The 21,435-nt window shown below is 45.7% G+C and overlaps 1 protein-coding gene across 1 annotated transcript; it reads right to left on the reverse strand.

Annotated features, from left to right (window-relative positions):
* Positions 1-298: 298 nt before the first annotated feature.
* LOC118943828 (myosin heavy chain, fast skeletal muscle-like) lies at positions 299-12,813 on the reverse strand. The gene is made up of 14 exons (XM_036959886.1): positions 12,712-12,813; positions 12,140-12,278; positions 10,063-10,181; positions 9,745-9,894; positions 9,477-9,647; positions 8,959-9,262; positions 8,289-8,353; positions 8,119-8,206; positions 7,839-7,956; positions 7,544-7,667; positions 7,249-7,385; positions 6,285-6,540; positions 775-1,017; positions 299-460 (listed from the first exon to the last, which is right to left on the reverse strand). The coding sequence occupies exons 1-13, from the start codon at positions 12,811-12,813 to the stop codon at positions 850-852; spliced, it is 1,941 nt and encodes a 646-aa protein (XP_036815781.1). The 3' UTR covers positions 299-460; positions 775-849.
* Between the last annotated feature and the right edge of the window lie 8,622 nt (positions 12,814-21,435).

Here is a 21,435-nt window from a genome sequence, read left to right on the forward strand (position 1 = left end):
AGAGATCGGCCCTCTGCTTCTCAACCTTGGCCCTGGCAGCACGCTCAGCCTCAATTTCCTCCTCCAGCTCCTCAATACGGGCCTAGAAAAAGGGTCAGGAGCAGGGGGAATGAACACTACAATACAGTTGAAACAATTGAACCTCACTACATAATAATAGCATGTACTGTATATTTAGCATAAATGTGTTTATACATAGCCAGCTACACTAACATATTTAATATATTCATTAGACATTGTCCCATGCAGGAACCACACTAACAACGGTAAGAAGCAACATCACGTCGTCCTCTTGCTGTTCCAGCTTGGTCTTGGCCTTGGTCAGAGTGTTGACTTTGTCCTCCTCTGCCTGCAGGTCGTCCAGTGTCTGCTGGTGGGCCTCTTGGAGGGCTTTCTTCTCCTTGGTCAGCTTGGCAACACTCTCATCCATAGACGCCATCTCCTCTGTCAGGTTTTTAACCTGAAAATGGCCACAACAAAATTCGTTTTTGGTCACTTCACCACAAGTGGTTAAATGGATAATAGAAATGTGTCAACAAGTACTGTACTATAGATTCAACACTAGATGGCACTGTACTCCATGCCAGTGGACTGAATGGAAATCATAAACGAGGGGGGAGCAAAACATGTAATGAATTTGGGGAGTACACCACAACTGAAATTCCACTATTTTGTGTCTTAATTTTTACTGCACTCACAAAAAGACTTGAATTACATTTCTGTTTTGAGTTGATGATTCTTTGGATTATTGTTTGGTTAGACTGTCTACAAGACCTTGTTTTCAGTGGCGTGCTTCTCCTTCTCCACTTTGGCCAAGGTGAGCTCCAGGTCATCAATGTCCTTCTTCAGCTATGAGCACTCATCCTCCAGCTTCCTCTTCTTGGCAGTCAACTCAGCATTCATCTCCTCCTCATCCTCCAGCCTCTCAGTCGTCTCTTTGAGTTTGGCCTCCAGCTGGATCTTGCTCTTGATGAGCCCCTCGCACCTTTCCTCAGCATCGTTCAGATTCTCTGAATCCTGGTTTCAGAACAGGAGAAAAAAACGGTGTTTTCACTTTGTGTATCAAAATATAGACTTTATTTAGTCAAATAATTCAGAGCAAATCAATTTAAATGTTTTAAATATAAATATATACCATGGGCATTTTCTTGAGTTAGCCACATAGCGATTGTGTTAGTATCTGTGTACTTGTTACGGTGCGTGAATGAGGACCCAAAAGCGAATTAACTTAAACAGAGCTTCTTTAATTACCAAACATAGGTAGGCTCAGACGGACCGGCAGATTCCGACAGGACAAGACAAGGTTACAGCAAACATGACGACAGTCTGGTTCAGGCATGAAACACAACAAACAAGAATCCGACAAGGACAGGAGCAGGAACAGAGAGAGATATAGGGACCTAATCAGAGGGAAAAAGGGAACAGGTGGGAAAAGGGGTGACGAGGTGGTTAGGAGGAGACAAGGCACAGCTGGGGGAAAGAGGGGGAGAAAAGGTAACCTAACAACGACCAGCAGAGGGAGACAGGGTGAAGGGAAAGGACAGAGACAAGACACAACATGACAGTACATGACAGTACCCCCCCACTCACCGAGCGCCTCCTGGCGCACTCGAGGAGGAAACCTGGCGGCAACGGAGGAAATCCTCGATCAGCGCACGGTCCAGCACGTCCCGAGAGGGAACCCAACTCCTCTCCTCAGGACCGTACCCCTCCCAATCTACGAGGTACTGGTGACCACGGCCCCGAGGACGCATGTCCAAAATTCTACGGACCCTGTAGATGGGTGCGCCCTCGACAAGGATGGGGGGGGGGGGGGGGGAGACGAGCGGGGGCGCGAAGGACGGGCTTGATGCAGGAGACATGGAAGACCGGGTGGACGCGACGAAGGTATCGCGGAAGAAGAAGTCGAACTGCGACAGGATTAATGACCCGAGAAATACGGAACGGACCAATGAACCGCGGGGTCAACTTGCGAGAAGCCGTCTTAAGGGGAAGGTTCTGAGTGGAGAGCCAAACTCTCTGACCGCGACAATATCTAGGACTCTTAGTTCTACGCTTATTAGCAGCCCTCACAGTCTGCGTCCTATAACGGCAAAGTGCAGACCTGACCCTCTTCCAGGTGCGCTCGCAACGTTGGACAAAAGCCTGAGCGGAGGGGACGCTGGACTCGGCGAACTGAGATGAGAACAGCGGAGGCTGGTACCCGAGGCTACTCTGAAAGGGAGATAGCCCGGTCGCAGACGAAGGAAGCGAGTTGTGGGCGTATTCTGCCCAGGGGAGCTGTTCTGACCAAGACGCAGGGTTGCGAAAAGAAAGACTGCGTAAGATGCGACCAATAGTCTGATTGGCCCGTTCTGCTTGACCGTTAGACTGGGGGTGAAAGCCGGAAGAGAGACTGACGGAAGCCCCAATCAAACGGCAAAACTCCCTCCAAAATTGAGACGTGAATTGCGGACCTCTGTCCGAAACGACGTCTGACGGAAGGCCATGAATTCTGAAAACATTCTCGATGATGATTTGTGCCGTCTCTTTAGCAGAAGGAAGCTTAGCAAGGGGAATGAAATGAGCCGCCTTAGAGAACCTATCGACAACCGTAAGAATAACAGTCTTCCCCGCTGACGAAGGCAGTCCGGTGACAAAATCTAAGGCGATGTGAGACCACGGTCGAGAGGGAATAGGAAGCGGCCTGAGACGGCCGGCAGGAGGAGAGTTACCGGACTTAGTCTGCGCGCAGACCGAACAAGCAGCCACGAAACGACGCGTGTCATGCTCCCGGGTGGGCCACCAAAAACGCTGGCGAATGGAAGCAAGCGTACCCCGAACACCAGGGTGGCCGGCTAACTTGGCAGAGTGAGCCCACTGAAGAACGGCCAGACGAGTAGGAACGGGAACGAAAAGAAGGTTCCTAGGACAAGCGCGCGGCGACGGAGTGTGAGTGAGCGCTTGCTTTACCTGCCTCTCAATTCCCCAGACAGTCAACCCGACAACACGCCCCTCAGGGAGAATCCCCTCGGGGTCAGTGGAGGCTACTGAAGAACTGAAGAGACGAGACAAAGCATCAGGCTTGGTGTTCTTAGAGCCCGGACGATAAGAAATCACGAACTCGAAACGAGCGAAAAACAGCGCCCAACGCGCCTGACGCGCATTAAGTCGTTTGGCAGAACGGATGTACTCAAGGTTCCTATGGTCAGTCCAAACGACAAAAGGAACGGTCGCCCCCTCCAACCACTGTCGCCATTCGCCTAGGGCTAAACGGATGGCGAGCAGTTCGCGGTTACCCACATCATAGTTACGTTCCGACGGCGACAGGCGATGAGAAAAATACGCGCATGGGTGGACCTTGTCGTCAGAGAGGGAGCGCTGAGAAAGAATGGCTCCCACGCCCACCTCTGACGCGTCAACCTCGACAACGAACTGTCTAGAGACGTCAGGTGTAACAAGGATAGGAGCGGATGTAAAACGATTCTTGAGGAGATCAAAAGCTCCCTGGGCGGAAACGGACCACTTAAAGCACGTCTTGACAGAAGTAAGGGCTGTGAGAGGAGCTGCCACCTGACCGAAATTACGGATGAAACGACGATAGAAGTTCGCGAAGCCGAGAAAGCGCTGCAGCTCGACGCGTGACTTAGGGACGGGCCAATCAATGACAGCTTGGACCTTAGCGGGATCCATCTTAATGCCTTCAGCGGAAATAACAGAACCGAGAAATGTGACGGAGGAGGCATGAAAAGTGCACTTCTCAGCCTTCACAAAAAGACAATTCTCTAAAAGGCGCTGGAGGACACGTCGAACGTGCTGAACATGAATCTGGAGTGACGGTGAAAAAATCAGGATATCGTCAAGGTAAACGAAAACAAAGATGTTCAGCATGTCTCTCAGGACATCATTGACTAATGCCTGAAAGACAGCTGGAGCGTTAGCGAGGCCGAAAGGAAGAACCCGGTATTCAAAGTGCCCTAACGGAGTGTTAAACGCCGTCTTCCACTCGTCCCCCTCCCTGATGCGCACGAGATGGTAAGCGTTACGAAGGTCCAACTTAGTGAAAAACCTGGCTCCCTGCAGGATCTCGAAGGCTGAAGACATAAGAGGAAGCGGATAACGATTCTTCACTGTTATGTCATTCAGCCCTCGATAATCTATGCAGGGGCGCAGAGACCCGTCCTTCTTCTTGACAAAAAAAAACCCCGCTCCGGCGGGAGAGGAGGAGGGGACTATGGTACCGGCGTCAAGAGCTACAGACAAATAATCTTCGAGAGCCTTACGTTCGGGAGCCGACAGAGAGTATAGTCTACCCCGGGGGGGGGGGGGGTGGTTCCCGGAAGGAGATCAATACTACAATCATACGACCGGTGTGGAGGAAGAGAGGTGGCCCTGGACCGACTGAACACCGTGCGCAGATCGTGATATTCCTCCGGCACCCCTGTCAAATCACCAGGCTCCTCCTGTGAAGAAGAGACAGAGGAAACAGGAGGGATAGCAGACATTAAACATTTCACATGACAAGAGACGTTCCAGGAGAGGATAGAATTACTAGACCAATTAATGGAAGGATTATGACAAACTAGCCAGGGATGGCCCAAAACAACAGGTGTAAAAGGTGAACGAAAAATTAAAAAAGAAATGGTTTCACTATGATTACCAGAAACAGTGAGGGTTAAAGGTAGCGTCTCACGCTGAATCCTGGGGAGAGGACTACCATCCAGGGCGAACAAGGCCGTGGGCTCCTTTAACTGTCTGAGAGGAATGTCATGTTCCCGAGCCCAGGTCTCGTCCATAAAACAGCCCTCCGCCCCAGAGTCTATTAAGGCACTGCAGGAAGCTGACGAACCGGTCCAGCGTAGATGGACCGACAAGGTAGTGCAGGATCTTGAAGGAGAGACAGGAGTAGTAGCGCTCACCAGTAGCCCTCCGCTTACTGACGAGCTCTGGCCTTTTACTGGACATGAAGTGACAAAATGACCAGCGGAACCGCAATAGAGACAGAGGCGGTTGGTGATTCTCCGTTCCCTCTCCTTAGTCGAGATGCGGATACCTCCCAGCTGCATGGGCTCAGCACCCGAGCCGGCAGAGGAAGATGGTAGTGATGCGGAGAGGGGGGCAACGGAGAACGCGAGCTCCTTTCCACGAGCTCGGTGACGAAGATCAACCCGTCGCTCAATGCGAATAGCGAGTTCAATCAAGGAATCCACGCTGGAAGGAACCTCCCGGGAGAGAATCTCATCCTTTACCTCTGCGCGGAGACCCTCCAGAAAACGAGCGAGCAAGGCCGGCTCGTTCCAGCCACTGGAGGCAGCAAGAGTGCGAAACTCAATAGAGTAGTCTGTTATGGATCGATTACCTTGACATAGGGAAGACAGGGCCCTGGAAGCCTCCTCCCCAAAAACAGATCGATCAAAAACCCGTATCATCTCCTCCTTAAAGTCCTGATACTGGTTAGTACACTCAGCCCTTGCCTCCCAGATTGCCGTGCCCCACTCACGAGCCCGTCCAATAAGGAGAGATATGACGTAGGCGACACGAGCAGTGCTCCTGGAGTAAGTGTTGGGCTGGAGAGAAAACACAATATCACACTGGGTGAGGAACGAGCGGCATTCAGTGGGCTCCCCAGAGTAACACGGCGGGTTATTGATTCTGGGCTCCGGAGATTCGAAAGCCCTGGAAGTGGCCGGTGGATCGAGGCGGAGATGGTGAACCTGTTCTGTGAGGTTGGAGACTTGGGTGGCCAGGGTCTCAACGGCATGTCGAGCAGCAGACACTTCCTGCTCGTGTCTGCCTAGCATCGCTCCCTGGATCCCGACGGCTGAGTGGAGAGGATCCGAAGTCGCTGGGTCCATTCTTGGTCGGATTCTTCTGTTACGGTGCGTGAATGAGGACCCAAAAGCGAATTAACTTAAACAGAGCTTCTTTAATTACCAAACATAGGTAGGCTCAGACGGACCGGCAGATTCCGACAGGACAAGACAAGGTTACAGCAAACATGACGACAGTCTGGTTCAGGCATGAAACACAACAAACAAGAATCCGACAAGGACAGGAGCAGGAACAGAGAGAGATATAGGGACCTAATCAGAGGGAAAAAGGGAACAGGTGGGAAAAGGGGTGACGAGGTGGTTAGGAGGAGACAAGGCACAGCTGGGGGAAAGAGGGGGAGAAAAGGTAACCTAACAACGACCAGCAGAGGGAGACAGGGTGAAGGGAAAGGACAGAGACAAGACACAACATGACAGTACATGACAGTACTTGTGTGTCTAAATGTGCTCTGATGAGGGTTGTTGCTCACTCACAGATGCGACTTGAAGCGCCAGGTCATTCTTCTCCTGCACCATGGCCACCATCTTCTCCTCCAACTCCTTCTTCTTGTCCAGAGCCTTGGCCAAGTCCGACGTCATCTTCTCATAGTTCTCCTTCATGTTGGCCAGCTCCTTCTCAGTCTCAGCGCTCTGCAGCAGGGGCTTGATCTTGAAGTACAACTTCATCCATGGCCAGGTTTTCACATTCATGAATGAACGGATGTTGTACTGGATGGTGAAAATGGAATCTCTGGTCCACAGAAAGGATAGAGTGACATGGTGAGTGACGTGGTGAGTGACGTGGTGAGTGACGTGGTGAGTGACGTGGTGAGTGACGTGGTGAGTGACATGCTTAAATATCTCCTCCAGTGTTTTTGTTTTTTACTTTTCCTGTGGAAAACGATAGCCCAAGTATAAATACAGTAAAGTATAAATACAGTAAAGTATAAATACAGTAAAGTACGCACACTAAAGGGTAAAAATATATGTTTTGAGTTTTTTTTTTATATACAACTGCAAACTTCAAGGAGTGGCATTCCCAGTATTCCTTAACTGGAAAAGTAAAAAATAAAGTCACTGGATGACGTCTTTAAAGCTACATTCTGCGATTCCGAGAATAACAAAATGGGGACCCCACCACTTTTTGCATACAGCTGAGGAATGAGGCTAGGGAAATGTAATCCCTCTTAAATGTATAGACGGCGCTCTAGATGAAAGAACTGACAGGTGATGTTAAGATCACAAAGCAGTTCATATTATTCCAGAATTAATGGGTAAATATCACTTATTTAAATAACAATTGAACAGCTTGCTAAATCCCAACCTGCTGCTTTAATAGAATATTATATCATGTACTTTCTCATCCTGAACAACTCACAGCATATTCAGGACATGATCATTATACATTACATGCAGGTGTTTGACAGAATTCTTTGCCAAGATGTCTACTCTTCCTCACCTCCTCTCCATCATCTTGGTGAACTCTCTCCTCATGAGGAATCCACGGCTGAGAGCCTGGACCATGCCGACCAGAGAGGCCAGCTTCTCATCTCTCATCTCCTCCAGGACACCCAGCAGACCGGCTTTGAAGAACACCTGACACAGGTTGACATGGTCAATTATGGAACCAGTCAGGTGGAAAGAGATAGAAAGTATTTTTGCAGTTGTTTTTATGTTTTTACTTAACTTTTGTTCAACTCATACATTTTTTTTATATAGACATTTGTTTTTGCTGGGGGGTATATTTGACTGACCTTGGTGTGTCCAAACTTGTAGTCCTTGTGATTCACATCAATGGACCCAAGCAGCTTCTCAGAAGCCTTCTTGTTGTCGATGAACTGGCCCTCGGGGATGACACTGGCATTCAGTACTTTGTACCTAAATCAGGAGAAATGTCAAGATGTAATAGGTCGGTTATATTACGTAAAATAATAAGGCTATTCTGATGTTGGGAAAACCCTTAGAGAAGATTAGTGTGTGTGTGTGTGTGTGTGTGTGTGTGTGTGTGTGTGTGTGTGTGTGTGTGTGTGTGTGTGTGTGTGTGTGTACCTCTGCTTGCAGTCAGCATAGATGATTCTACTGGGGAAGCCCTTCCTGCAGATCCTGATACCCTCCAGAACACCATTACACCTGAGCTGGTGGATAACCAGGAAGTTCTCCATCAGACCTGGAAACACAAACCAAGTCTCTTTAAATACTCATAAACAGGTTAAAGACTGGTTTGTTAATGTTACCGATACTGTACTGACAAGATGTCATATTTAACTCTATTGTATATAGATACATACATATCTATACATATTTAACTCATATTTAACATCTATTGTACCTGGAGTCTTTGACTCGTTGGGGATCAGGCAGCGTACAAAGTGAGGATGAGTGCTCCTCAAGTTGGTCATCAGCTTATGTAAGTTCTCCTGTAGGAGGGTTACAAACCATGTTCTCAGAAATCAATTCTGATAATCACTACAGCTGAATATCCACATTTTAAAAGCTCACCCTGAACTGGGAGGTCACAGTCTGCATGGAACCACCCTTCTTCTTGCCTCCTTTCTTGGTTGTATCTGTTATAATGGAGAAAAGTTCCATATAAATGAGAGAATCTCATGTTAATTTCACCCTTATCTTAATGCAAATGCTGCCAATGAGATTGTGTAAAATAACACCTATTGAATGAGTAAATTAACCCAGTAAATCACCCTGACAAATTGTGATACATTTAAAGCAGCAATCAGCAGTTGAAACAATCACAAAGCATGCTCCCTGCCCCTGTTTCAATAAAAAACAGAGATGGTGCTGGAGAAACATAACCACTCAAATTTATAGACAGATATATGTATTGAAGGACTGACCATCCATGATATCAAAATTATAGTTTTAATAATGTTTTGAGGCTGTAAAGTGCATGTTTCCTTTTACTTTGCTTACAAACATTTAAACAAGCTCATATTTTGGGTTCTGATGGGGTACGACAGGTGAACCAAGCCGATGTTCTTCAAGAATGAATGGGTACATATCAAGAATGAATGGATACATATCAAGAATGAATGGGTACATATATTTTAAGTCCACGAATGGATGTAGCAACTGCAGACTGAGCCTTTAAAGAATATGGGACTGATTTGTAACTAGTTCTTCATGAAATATTTTGCTGTTCTGCTAATCTTACCCTCAGGTGGGGCAGCGACATACAGGGTTGCCATCAGTTTGACTGAAGACTTCCCGTACAGCTGAAGAACTGAGTCGTTCAGGGGGTCCTTGTTCTTGTCCAGCCAGCCAGTGATGTTGTAGTCCACTGTGCCGGCATAGTGCACCAGGGAGAAGTGGGCCTCTGCCTTGCCTTTGGCTGGCTTGGGCTTCTCAAACGCCTTGTTTTTGCCAAGATGCTGGGCGTACAGCTTGTCCTTGAAGGAAGTGTCTGAAGCCTTGGGGAACATGCACTCCTCTTCAAGGATGGAGAAGATGCCCAATGGCTTTACGAAAAGAGATGTACATCAAATTAGTGATATTTACATTTAGGATCACATTTATTATTTTAGCAAATATGCTATTATAAGAGTATCTTCATTTAGTGGCACAATAGGAAACATATTGAGTTCTCAACAGTCAGATGCGTTGTACCATGTGATAATATCTCCATTTGAGCTTTGCTGTTGAGGTCCATTATAATCCTGACAGACAGCTTACCTTCTCAATAAGCTCAATGCAGGCAGCCAAGTCCATGCCGAAGTCAATGAAGGCCCAGACGATTCCCTCCTTCTTGTACTCCTCTTGTTCCAGGACGAACATGGTGTGGTTGAAAAACTGTTGCAGTTTCTCATTGGTGAAGTTGATGCACAGCTGCTCCATGCTGTTGTACTGTTGAAGGAATTTCAGAAGTGATCATTTCATCATCATACAAGGCTGTAATCCCTCTCAATCACAACTAATTGTCTTGTTCTGGTCTCAGACTCACGTCAAAGATCTCAAACCCGGCAATGTCGAGCACACCGATGTAGAACTGCCTTGGATTCTTGGTGTCCAACATCTCGTTGATACGGATGACCATCCACAGGAACATCCTCTCGTAGATGGACTTGGCCAGAGCCGAGACTAAGTTATTAACCTGCAATGATAATAGCTCAAATGAATACATGAGATATTGACCATGTCTAGTGACAAGGTGAAAAGAGCTCGGGGAAAACATCACCACTATTCAAAACAAGTAATGTACTCATCACCAACATATTTCTGGTGCTCAGAAAATGGTAGATGCTGTGTTTGGCCGCCTTACCTGAGGCACAGTCTGTCCCTTGGTCACATACTCATTGCCGACCTTCACTCTGGGGTAGCACAGAGCCTTCAGCATCTCAGCTGAGTTCAGGCCCAGCAGGTAGCCGATTTTATCAGCCACTGGAGAGAGAACCAACAACAACAGACTCAGAAACACAAGATCACGTGTTTCTGATGTCACACTGACAAAAGGGTTAGGTTTTGATTTGAACCCACTTCCATAATTTTAAATCATTTCTGGAGGTTGGAATTTGGTCTCCATAAATGATCTCCTGCCGGACTTTGAGGAGGCTCTGTCTATCTTACACGTTGTATATCTATGAGTGGGACTGGGAATGGGACTGGGACTGGGACTAATGCTTTATATATATTATATATTGTATATCTATGAGTGGGACTGGGACTGGGACTAATGTTTACATATTGTATATCTATGAGTGGGACTGGGACTAATGCTTTACTTATTGTATATCTATGAGTGGGACTGGGAATGGGACTAATGTTTACATATTGTATATCTATGAGTGGGACTGGGACTGGGACTAATGCTTTATATATATTATATATTGTATATCTATGAGTGGGACTGGGACTGGGACTAATGTTTACATATTGTATATCTATGAGTGGGACTGGGACTGGGACTAATGTTTACATATTGTATATCTATGAGTGTGACTGGGACTGGGACTAATGTTTACATATTGTATATCTATGACTGGGACTGGGAATGGGACTAATGTTTACATATTGTATATCTATGAGTGGGACTAGGACTGGGACTAATGTTTACATATTGTATATCTATGAGTGGGACTGGGACTGGGACTAATGTTTACATATTGTATATCTATGAGTGGGACTGGGACTGGGACTAATGTTTACATATTGTATATCTATGAGTGGGACTGGGACTGGGACTAATGTTTACATATTGTATATCTATGACTGGGACTGGGACTAATGCTTTACATATTGTATATCTATGACTGGGACTGGGACTAATGCTTTACATATTGTATATCTAAGAGTGGGACTGGGACTGGGACTAATGTTTACATATTGTATATCTATGAGTGGGACTGGGACTGGGACTAATGCTTTACATATTGTATATCTATGAGTGGGACTGGGACTGGGACTAATGCTTTACATATTGTATATCTATGAGTGGGACTGGGACTGGGACTAATGCTTTATATATTGTATATCTATGAGTGGGACTGGGACTGGGACTAATGCTTTACATATTGTATATCTATGAGTGGGACTGGGACTGGGACTAATGCTTTACATATTGTATATCTATGAGTGGGACTGGGACTGGGACTAATGCTTTACATATTGTATATCTATGAGTGGGACTGGGACTGGGACTAATGCTTTACATATTGTATATCTATGAGTGGGACTGGGACTGGGACTAATGCTTTACATATTGTATATCTATGAGTGGGACTGGGACTGGGACTAATGCTTTACATATTGTATATCTATGAGTGGGACTGGGACTGGGACTAATGCTTTATATATTGTATATCTATGAGTGGGACTGGGACTGGGACTAATGCTTTACATATTGTATATCTATGAGTGGGACTGGGACTGGGACTAATGCTTTACATATTGTATATCTATGAGTGGGACTGGGACTGGGACTAATGCTTTATATATTGTATATCTATGAGTGGGACTGGGACTGGGACTAATGCTTTACATATTGTATATCTATGAGTGGGACTGGGACTGGGACTAATGCTTTACATATTGTATATCTATGAGTGGGACTGGGACTGGGACTAATGCTTTACATATTGTATATCTATGAGTGGGACTGGGACTGGGACTAATGCTTTACATATTGTATATCTATGAGTGGGACTGGGACTGGGACTAATGCTTTACATATTGTATATCTATGAGTGGGACTGGGACTGGGACTAATGTTTACATATTGTATATCTATGAGTGGGACTGGGAATGGGACTAATGCTTTACATATTGTATATCTATGAGTGGGACTGGGACTGGGAATGGGACTAATGCTTACATATTGTATATCTATGAGTGGGACTCACCCTCTGTGCCGTCTGGCTCTGCCTGCTCCTCACGCTGCTTCTGCTTGAATTTCAAGTTGCCATGGTGCAGTACAGCTCCTGTCAGCTTGTAGATGCTGATCTTCTCATCATTAGTGAAGCCCAGGATTGTAATGGCATCCTGGCATTAGACAGGAAGTACAACGGTGATGAACTGAACGGTAGTTTTCTCACACACAGAACACTACAGTTCTGTTTTCTCACCAGAACAAATGGGATGGATACATTTGACTGGCTTCTCAGATCCACGTGATTACACTTGACCAACACTGGTAGATGACATCACAAGATACATTTGACACAGTTCCACAGGGACTTAGTGACACTCTCTTGTTGATGTCTTACATGTATAGTATGGGCCTCAAGGTGAAGTGTGAAGGCATGAAGAGTTCCCTGAGGCACATGCCTAACTAACAACAAGGCAGAATAAAACAAAACCAAATACATGAACATTCCCAGCAGCCACCAGGTTGGAATTGCACAGTGCATTCAGTGTGTATGGTGGTCCTACCCATTCCATATATAGAATATAATGAACCCTTTGTTTGACTCACGTCTGTGGCATCCAGCTCTTCCTTGTCGTTGATGCTGGCCACAGTGATCTGACCCTGACTGCACATGGGGAAGTCGTAGGGGTTGGTGGTGATGAGTGACATTTCTATGGACAACACAGGATGTCTTGTCAGTTAAATCTCTTAGAATTGTACTGTCCTACCTTTACAGTATCTCTCCTTTACTCAGTAGATGGACTCAAGGATGTAGTATAAAATAAATATTATCAACTGAGACTCGTGGACTAGTGCACCACAGTCCATTACTTGATAGATATTTCCCAAAGACCTGACCTGGCCTTGTTACGTTGGATGTACTCATTGTAATCGTATTAATCATGTGGACGATGAATTCCACAGACGGGGGATCATTTATCCTGTACCTCTATCCTGTACCTCTATCCTCTATCCTGTACCTCTATCCTGTACCTCTCTCCTTTACCTCTCTCCTGTACCTCTCTCCTCTACCTCTCTCCTGTACCTCTATCCTCTATCCTGTACCTCTATCCTGTACCTCTATCCTGTACCTCTCTAATTAACAAATATCCCCGCTCATCGACTCATTTCTATGCGTAGCTTAATCAATTCATAATGTAATATATCACACCCAAGTGACACAACATATTGCAGTAGAAACATTTTCTCAAGTGAGATTTTAGTAAACAACTTTCGTAATCAGGACGGACTGGTTCTCCTGATCTGTAACAAAACAACATATTGATTATCATACTCAAGCAACATTATGGGGACATTATTGAATTCATAGCATCATCATGGTTCCAGCTATATTAATGTTCAATAGTGTGACATTTAGACAGAAATGTATTGTGTAGAACAGATATGACTGTCTGTCAGATAGAATAGAGAATCACGTCAGCTCTATTCAATACATTTCTATCAGCAACGTTCAGAACATTTCACCTGAATACCCCCTGTTTGTTCTGTGAGCAGTGTCCACCCAGCACATCAGTACAAGGAGCCCCATGATGGGGAGCTGCTGGATGCACTAGTTGAGCAGATGCCACTGTTATTAGACACAAGATATTTACTTGGCGTGTTTGTGGGTGGAGAGAACATCAACACCATACAGACTAAGAGTTTATGACATTCAAAGTTATTTTAATGTGCAAAGATCTGGCATGATATTCGACCTGTGTTTTGGTATCCGAGGGACATAGTGCTGGTGTGGAATAAGAACCTGCACACTATGTGGAATGGGGCTGTCCAGAACAGGAGTTTCTGGCTTCTGACACACGGTTAACTGGCAGATGTCATTAAACCGTTGAGTAAACTGACATTAAAACTGTCATTGTACATATTTAAAATATTTTGGCCAGACCTTGGGAGTATCGGACAGTAACTCTTGATCCAAGACATTTTAATGGTGCTTTCAACACTTACACTGTTCTTGCCAAGTAGTTTAATCACCACAGACAGGAGTTTTCCTGAGACACGCAAGAGCTTTGGCACACGGCAGCACTTTCTACATGATTCAATCCATTAAAATGTCACAGCCAGTCAGAATATATGACATGTCACATGATGATCCCTAAAACAACCAAGCTGGATCCCTAAAACAACCAAGCTGGATCCCTAAAACAACCAAGCTGGATCCCTAAAACAACCAAGCTGGATCCCGAAAACAACCAAGCTGGATCCCTAAAACAACCAAGCTGGATCCCTAAAACCACCAAGCTGGATCCCTAAAACATCCAAGCTGGATCCCTAAAACAACCAAGCTGGATCCCTAAAACAACCAAGCTGGATCCCTAAAACAACCAAGCTGGATCCCTAAAACATCCAATCTGGATCCCTAAAACAACCAAGCTGGATCCCTAAAACAACCAAGCTGGATCCCTAAAACAACCAAGCTGGATCCCTAAAACATCCAAGCTGGATCCCTAAAACAACCAAGCTGGATCCCTAAAACAACCAAGCTGGATCCCTAAAACAACCAAGCTGGATCCCTAAAACAACCAAGCTGGATCTCTAAAACAACCAAGCTGGATCCCTAAAACAACCAAGCTGGATCCCTAAAACAACCAAGCTGGATCCCTAAAACAACCAATCTGGATCCCTAAAACAACCAAGCTGGATCCCTAAAACAACCAAGCTGGATCCCTAAAACAACCAAGCTGGATCCCTAAAACAACCAAGCTGGATCCCTAAAACCACCAAGCTGGATCCCTAAAACCACCAAGCTGGATCCCTAAAACAACCAAGCTGGATCCCTAAAACAACCAAGCTGGATCCCTAAAACAACCAAGCTGGATCCCTAAAACAACCAAGCTGGATCCCTAAAACAACCAAGCTGGATCCCTAAAACAACCAAGCTGGATCCCTAAAACAACCAAGCTGGATCCCTAAAACAACCAAGCTGGATCCCTAAAACAACCAAGCTGGACTTCATTCAGATCTTATTTTTCAGGTCACATATCAAATCAAATCAATTCAGTTCAATTCAAAGGGCTTTATTGGCATGGGGGAAACAGATGTTTACATTGACAAAGCAAGTGAAATAGATAATAAAAACATCAACAGTTAATAGTACGCTGATAAAAGTTCCAAAAGAATGAAGACATTTCAACTGTTATATTATGTCTATATACAGTGTTGTAATTATGTGCAAATAGTTCAAGTCCAAAAAGGGAAAAGAAATGAGCATAAATATGGGTTGTATTTACAATGGTGTTTGTTCTTCACTGGTTGCCCTTTTCTTGTGGTAACAAGTCACACATCTTGCTGCTGTGATGGAACACTGTGGTATTTCACCTAACAGATATGGGAGTGTATCAAAATTGGATTTGTTTTCAAATTCATTGTGGGTCTGTGTAATCTCAGGGTGATATGTGCCTCTAATATGTCATGATAAGTCTGTTAAAGGGGCCAATGTCAGCAATGTGAGGACCTCGTGGTCGACCAATAAGGTCTAAATAATGTGCTGTTCTGTACCGGATCTCTCTGTGATCCTCATTACAGGTTATGAGGTCTAAATAATGTGCTGTTCTGTACCGGATCTCTCTGTGATCCACATTACAGGTTATGAGGTCTAAATAATGTGCTGTTCTGTACCGGATCTCTCTGTGATCCACATTACAGGTTATGAGGTCTTTTCAGCACGCAGTGTGAAGTCAATGGAGGGGTAAATGTAATATTCAACTCAGACATTTACAAGGAGAAACACATGGATCAATTAGCCGTTGTGTTTTTCTATCAAGCTTTACAGATCTTTAGACAAACTTACAACATGTTACAAGAAGTAGTCCCAATGATGACCCCCCCCTGTCAGTGAACTTCTCCAGCCAATGGCCACGTTCCCGAAACTGGCTGTCAGAATTACATTCAGCCTAAAGTCGTTTTGGAATGTTACCCGGTGACATAGAAATGTCAAAGTATCAAACCCCAACTGCTGAGCTGTTGTTGACACTCCAATTTCATCCCATACAGTCGATAGCAGAGTTGCAAGAAGTACAGTCTACCAAAGCAACAGATGAGTTACGAGCCCAATATGGCCATGTTCAGTGTCAGAAATACATCCAGCTTCCACAGCAATCTCTAAGGTAATTTAGCGTTGCTTCGTTGCTTTGTTGGCAGATCTACTGCTATTTGAGCCGTGTTCCAGAGGATACGGCCTCCTTCTTTATGGACTGCCTTATTTTTAGACTCACCAACTTGTTCATGGAATTAGGATCAGTCCACACCGTCCCCTCTCTCATCCTCCCAGAGCAGGCCAACCTGTACACAGACACAGGGGAAATACTGGCCATTTAATGGTAAAACCCTGATCGACTCTAACATCTAGCACCTGGAAATAATCACAGTAGGTGACGCATGTTACACAGAGAACATACATAAAACTGGGAATCCCACACACATAAGAGTCTGGGGGAGCAGGGGACTGGTCCTAGCCAAGCCTTTAGTAGAGTCTGGGAGAGCAGGGGACTCGTGCTAGCCAAGCCTTTAGTAGAGTCTGGGGGAGCAGGGGACTCGTCCTAGCCAAGCCTTTAGTAGAGTCTGGGGGAGCAGGGGACTCGTCCTAGCCAAGCCTTTAGTAGAGTCTGGGGGAGCAGGAGACTCGTCCTAGCCAAGCCTTTAGTAGAGTATGGGGGAGCAGGGGACTCGTCCTAGCCAAGCCTTTAGTAGAGTCTGGGGGAGCAGGGGACTCGTCCTAGCCAAGCCTTTAGTAGAGTCTGGGGGAGCAGGGGACTCGTCCTAGCCAAGCCTTTAGTAGAGTCTGGAGGAGCAGGGGACTCGTCCTAGCCAAGCCTTTAGTAGAGTCTGGGGGAGCAGGGGACTCGTCCTAGCCAAGCCTTTAGTAGAGTCTGGGGGAGCAGGGGACTCGTCCTAGCCAAGCCTTTAGTAGAGTCTGGTGGAGCAGGGGACTTGTCCTAGCCAAGCCTTTAGTAGAGTCTGGAGGAGCAGGGGACTCGTCCTAGCCAAGCCTTTAGTAGAGTCTGGGGGAGCAGGGGACTCGTCCTAGCCAAGCCTTTAGTAGAGTCTGGGGGAGCAGGGGACTCGTCCTAGCCAAGCCTTTAGTAGAGTCTGGGGGAGCAGGGGACTCGTCCTAGCCAAGCCTTTAGTAGAGTCTGGACAGCCCAATCCACTAGACGAGGCCAATGATCAATGTTTACAAGTGAAACACTTCACATCCAGGCACACTGTTTGGAAGACTGATTTAAATAATGGGGGAAATGGAAACTTTTGACTGGTACTGTATATCTTAAATGAGCACATTTTCATGAATAAGTCGATATAATCAACAAGCCCATTCAAAAGACAGGACCCGGAAGTGTGACGCAGGACGACACCACTTGCACATCGTATTAAGGGCAGCTGTAATGGGGCGTCATGGCGGCACCATCAGCACCCTAAAGAAATAATGTGTTTTTCACGCACGAACTCCATATACTAGAAACACCCGTACGGAACAACTAAGCCCTCAGTTACCCTGCTGCCACCACTTCCTCACACACTCTCTGATCCTTTTAAAACACCAATGGTAAGGTCTAAAAACTCTGATCTTACCAAATGTAAATATGCACCGCCTTGTAACCGTCATCACGTGTTCACAGAAGGCGTTGTTTACATAGCTAGCTAGTCTACTGGTGTGAAAACCTGACTGCAGGGAGTTAGCAAAGATACGTATGTTTCCCCTGTTCATCTGTGGTGAATGGTGTAGTCAAGAATCAATATCATGCTAATTCATTTAACACTGATTCATTCATTTAAACACTGAGTAATGCTATGCATTTCATGAAATATAGAGTTTCTGGAGCTGGTACAAATGTGCACTGCTCATGCTATTTAAGATACAAACATTTTTAAATATTTTTAATTGTGTTTCCTTCTACACACACCTGGGTCTACTGTGGAGATCCCCTGCCAGTATCCTATAGAGCACACACACACACACACACACATACACACACACACACACACACAACACAGACACACACACACACACACACACACACACACACACACACACACACACACACACACACACACACACACACACACACACCACAGTAGTCTAGCCAGCCCATGGATAAGCCCTTGCTGAGTCCTGCATTGATCCCTGTTTCCTAAAACACTAACACACTTTGTCTATAAATAGACTGGCCAACCACCTGTCAGAGGAAGTCTTCCCTACATGTTGACTCACAGAGGTCAGGGTGGAGAGGTTAACTGTGTTGAATAGTTACACTACATGTTGACTCACAGAGGTCAGGGTGGAGAGGTTAACTGTGGTTATTTAACTGTTTGTTTTGGACATTCTTCAGGCTCCTCCCATTTCCCTCCAGAATATATTTCAGGGATTCTACTAAGCTAACATATGGAATTGTCATTTCCCTCCAGAATCTCTTTCAGGGATTCTATACAGCTAACATATGGAATTGTCATTTCCCTCCAGAATCTCTTTCGGGGATTCTACACAGCTAACATATGGAATTGTTTTAAGATGGTCATACCATGGCTAATTGAGTTATTTCATTTTGAATTTTAGGAACCCTTTAGGTATACAAAATATATTTTTAAGTTGTCCTCTACTACAGTACTATAGCCCATAGATGCAGAAGTGCGACATAGTCGGATGCGGAGGGTTGAGACACATCCAAGGCAAAAAAAACGGATATTTCTAGATTAAATTGACAGATTTTTATGGGTAGTTTTTGAATTATGCTAATTATATTTAATCTTGGGCAGGGACATCGACCTTAGGGTGTAAACAATCTAGTTTGCTCGCACATTTTCTTGCCAAACTGTTAACTGAGTAGCTAGCGCCCAACACGTAAGAGACAAAAAAAAGTTTAACCGTTCATGACCATGAATTTGATTTGTTTCTGATTTCAAACCACCTATGAATGTGGTTCCAATCTGATTTGAAAATGGTCTGTGATATCCAGCATCCTTGGGATGTCCCTAATCCCATTGAAGTTTATAAGGATAAGGATAAGCGGTCAGACAAGTGAAATTATGATCAGTAAAGAAAACTTTAAGCTCGTCTCTCAATTAAATAAAACCTGTCAATACTTTGCCCCTTGATAACCAGCGCACTTCTGTCTGTTGTAGAAGCGTTACATGGTTTCTACCCGTATCATTGCATTGTGCAGAAAATACACAAGGTCAGGGGCCTTGCTTTGACAAAGTTAACCATTTTCACTGTAGTGTCCAAAACATCTTTCAAGCTGTCAGGCATTCCCTTGGCAGCAAGAGCCTCTTGGTAGATGCTGCAGTGGACCCAAGAGCCTCTTGGTAGATGCAGCAGTGGACCCAAGAGCCTCTTGGTAGATGCTGCAGTGGACCCAAGAGCCTCTTGGTAGATGCTGCAGTGGACTCAAGAGCCTCTTGGTAGATGCTGCAGTGGACCCAAGAGCCTCTTGGTAGATGCTGCAGTGGACCCAAGAGCCTCTCGGTAGATGTTGCAGTGGACCCAAGAGCCTCTCGGTAGATGTTGCAGTGGACCCAAGAGCCTCTCGGTAGATGTTGCAGTGGACCCAAGAGCCTCTCGGTAGATGCTGCAGTGGACCCAAGAGCCTCTCGGTAGATGCTGCAGTGGACCCAAGAGCCTCTTGGTAGATGCTGCAGTGGACCCAAGGTGCGGCTTTTGCTCCATCAGTACAGATACCAACACATCTTGACATCTACAAAAGTCAATTTGATTTCACAAAGCTGCCCAGTATTTAAAAAATATCCTCTCCTATTGTTCTCATTTCAAGTGGTTTGCAGAAGATGTCTTCCTTGATTGAACGTAATGATTGATTGAACGTAACGTGATTCCTTGATTGTAAACGTAATGGACATATACCAGGAGCTGTGCCAGGCCTGTTGACTCATCCAGCTGTAACAGACATATACCAGGAGCTGTGCCAGGCCCACCACGTCTGTTGACTCATCCAGCTGTAACAGACATATACCAGGAGCTGTGCCAGGCCCACCACGTCTGTTGACTCATCCAGCTGTAACAGACATATACCAGGAGCTGTGCCAGGCCTGTTGACTCATCCAGCTGTAACATACATATACCAGGAGCTGTGCCAGGCCTGTTGACTCATCCAGCTGTAACAGACATATACCAGGAGCTGTGCCAGGCCTGTTGACTCATCCAGCTGTAACAGACATATACCAGTAGCTGTGCCAGGCCTGTTGACTCATCCAGCTGTAACAGACATATACCAGGAGCTGTGCCAGGCCTGTTGACTCATCCAGCTGTAACAGACATATACCAGGAGCTATGCCAGGCCTGTTGACTCATCCAGCTGTAACAGACATATACCAGGAGCTGTGCCAGGCCTGTTGACTCATCCAGCTGTAACAGACATATACCAGGAGCTGTGCCAGGCCTGTTGACTCATCCAGCTGTAACAGACATATACCAGGAGCTGTGCCAGGCCTGTTGACTCATCCAGCTGTAACAGACATATACCAGGAGCTGTGCCAGGCCCACCACGTCTGTTGACTCATCCAGCTGTAACAGACACATACCAGGAGCTGTGCCAGGCCTGTTGACTCATCCAGCTGTAACAGACATATACCAGGAGCTGTGCCAGGCCTGTTGACTCATCCAGCTGTAACAGACATATACCAGGAGCTGTGCCAGGCCCACCACGTCTGTTGACTCATCCAGCTGTAACAGACACATACCAGGAGCTGTGCCAGGCCTGTTGACTCATCCAGCTGTAACAGACATATACCAGGAGCTGTGCCAGGCCTGTTGACTCATCCAGCTGTAACAGACATATACCAGGAGCTGTGCCAGGCCCGCCACGTCTGTTGACTCATCCAGCTGTAATGCATATAATTCACTGGCTTGTATGCGAAGCAGTAATTGTTTCAATACATCTCCTGCCATGTCACTGATACGTTGTGAAACAGTGTTGTTTGATGAAGGCATTGTCTGTATAGTTTTTTTGGGGCCTTTTCCCGTAGCATTGTCCCAGCCGTATCCACGGCAGCAGGAAGAACTCTTCCACAATAGTATGGGGCTTGCCTGTCCTGGCCACTCGGTAGCTCACCATATAAGACACTTGTAGCCCCTTCTTATAAATGACATCTGTTGCTGTTATACATGTCTTACTACTCAAAAGTCGTCTTAATTCTCGCTGAAAATACTCCTGTGGCTAATTTTTCAAATTGCCATATTTTGTTTCTAAATGTCGAGTAAGAGTGAAGGTTTCATCGAGTTGTGAAATAGTACTTTTGAACATATAACACACTGTGGCTGAG

This window comes from Oncorhynchus mykiss, chromosome 23 (genome assembly GCF_013265735.2).
Source record: "Oncorhynchus mykiss isolate Arlee chromosome 23, USDA_OmykA_1.1, whole genome shotgun sequence".
Taxonomy (NCBI): domain Eukaryota; kingdom Metazoa; phylum Chordata; class Actinopteri; order Salmoniformes; family Salmonidae; genus Oncorhynchus; species Oncorhynchus mykiss.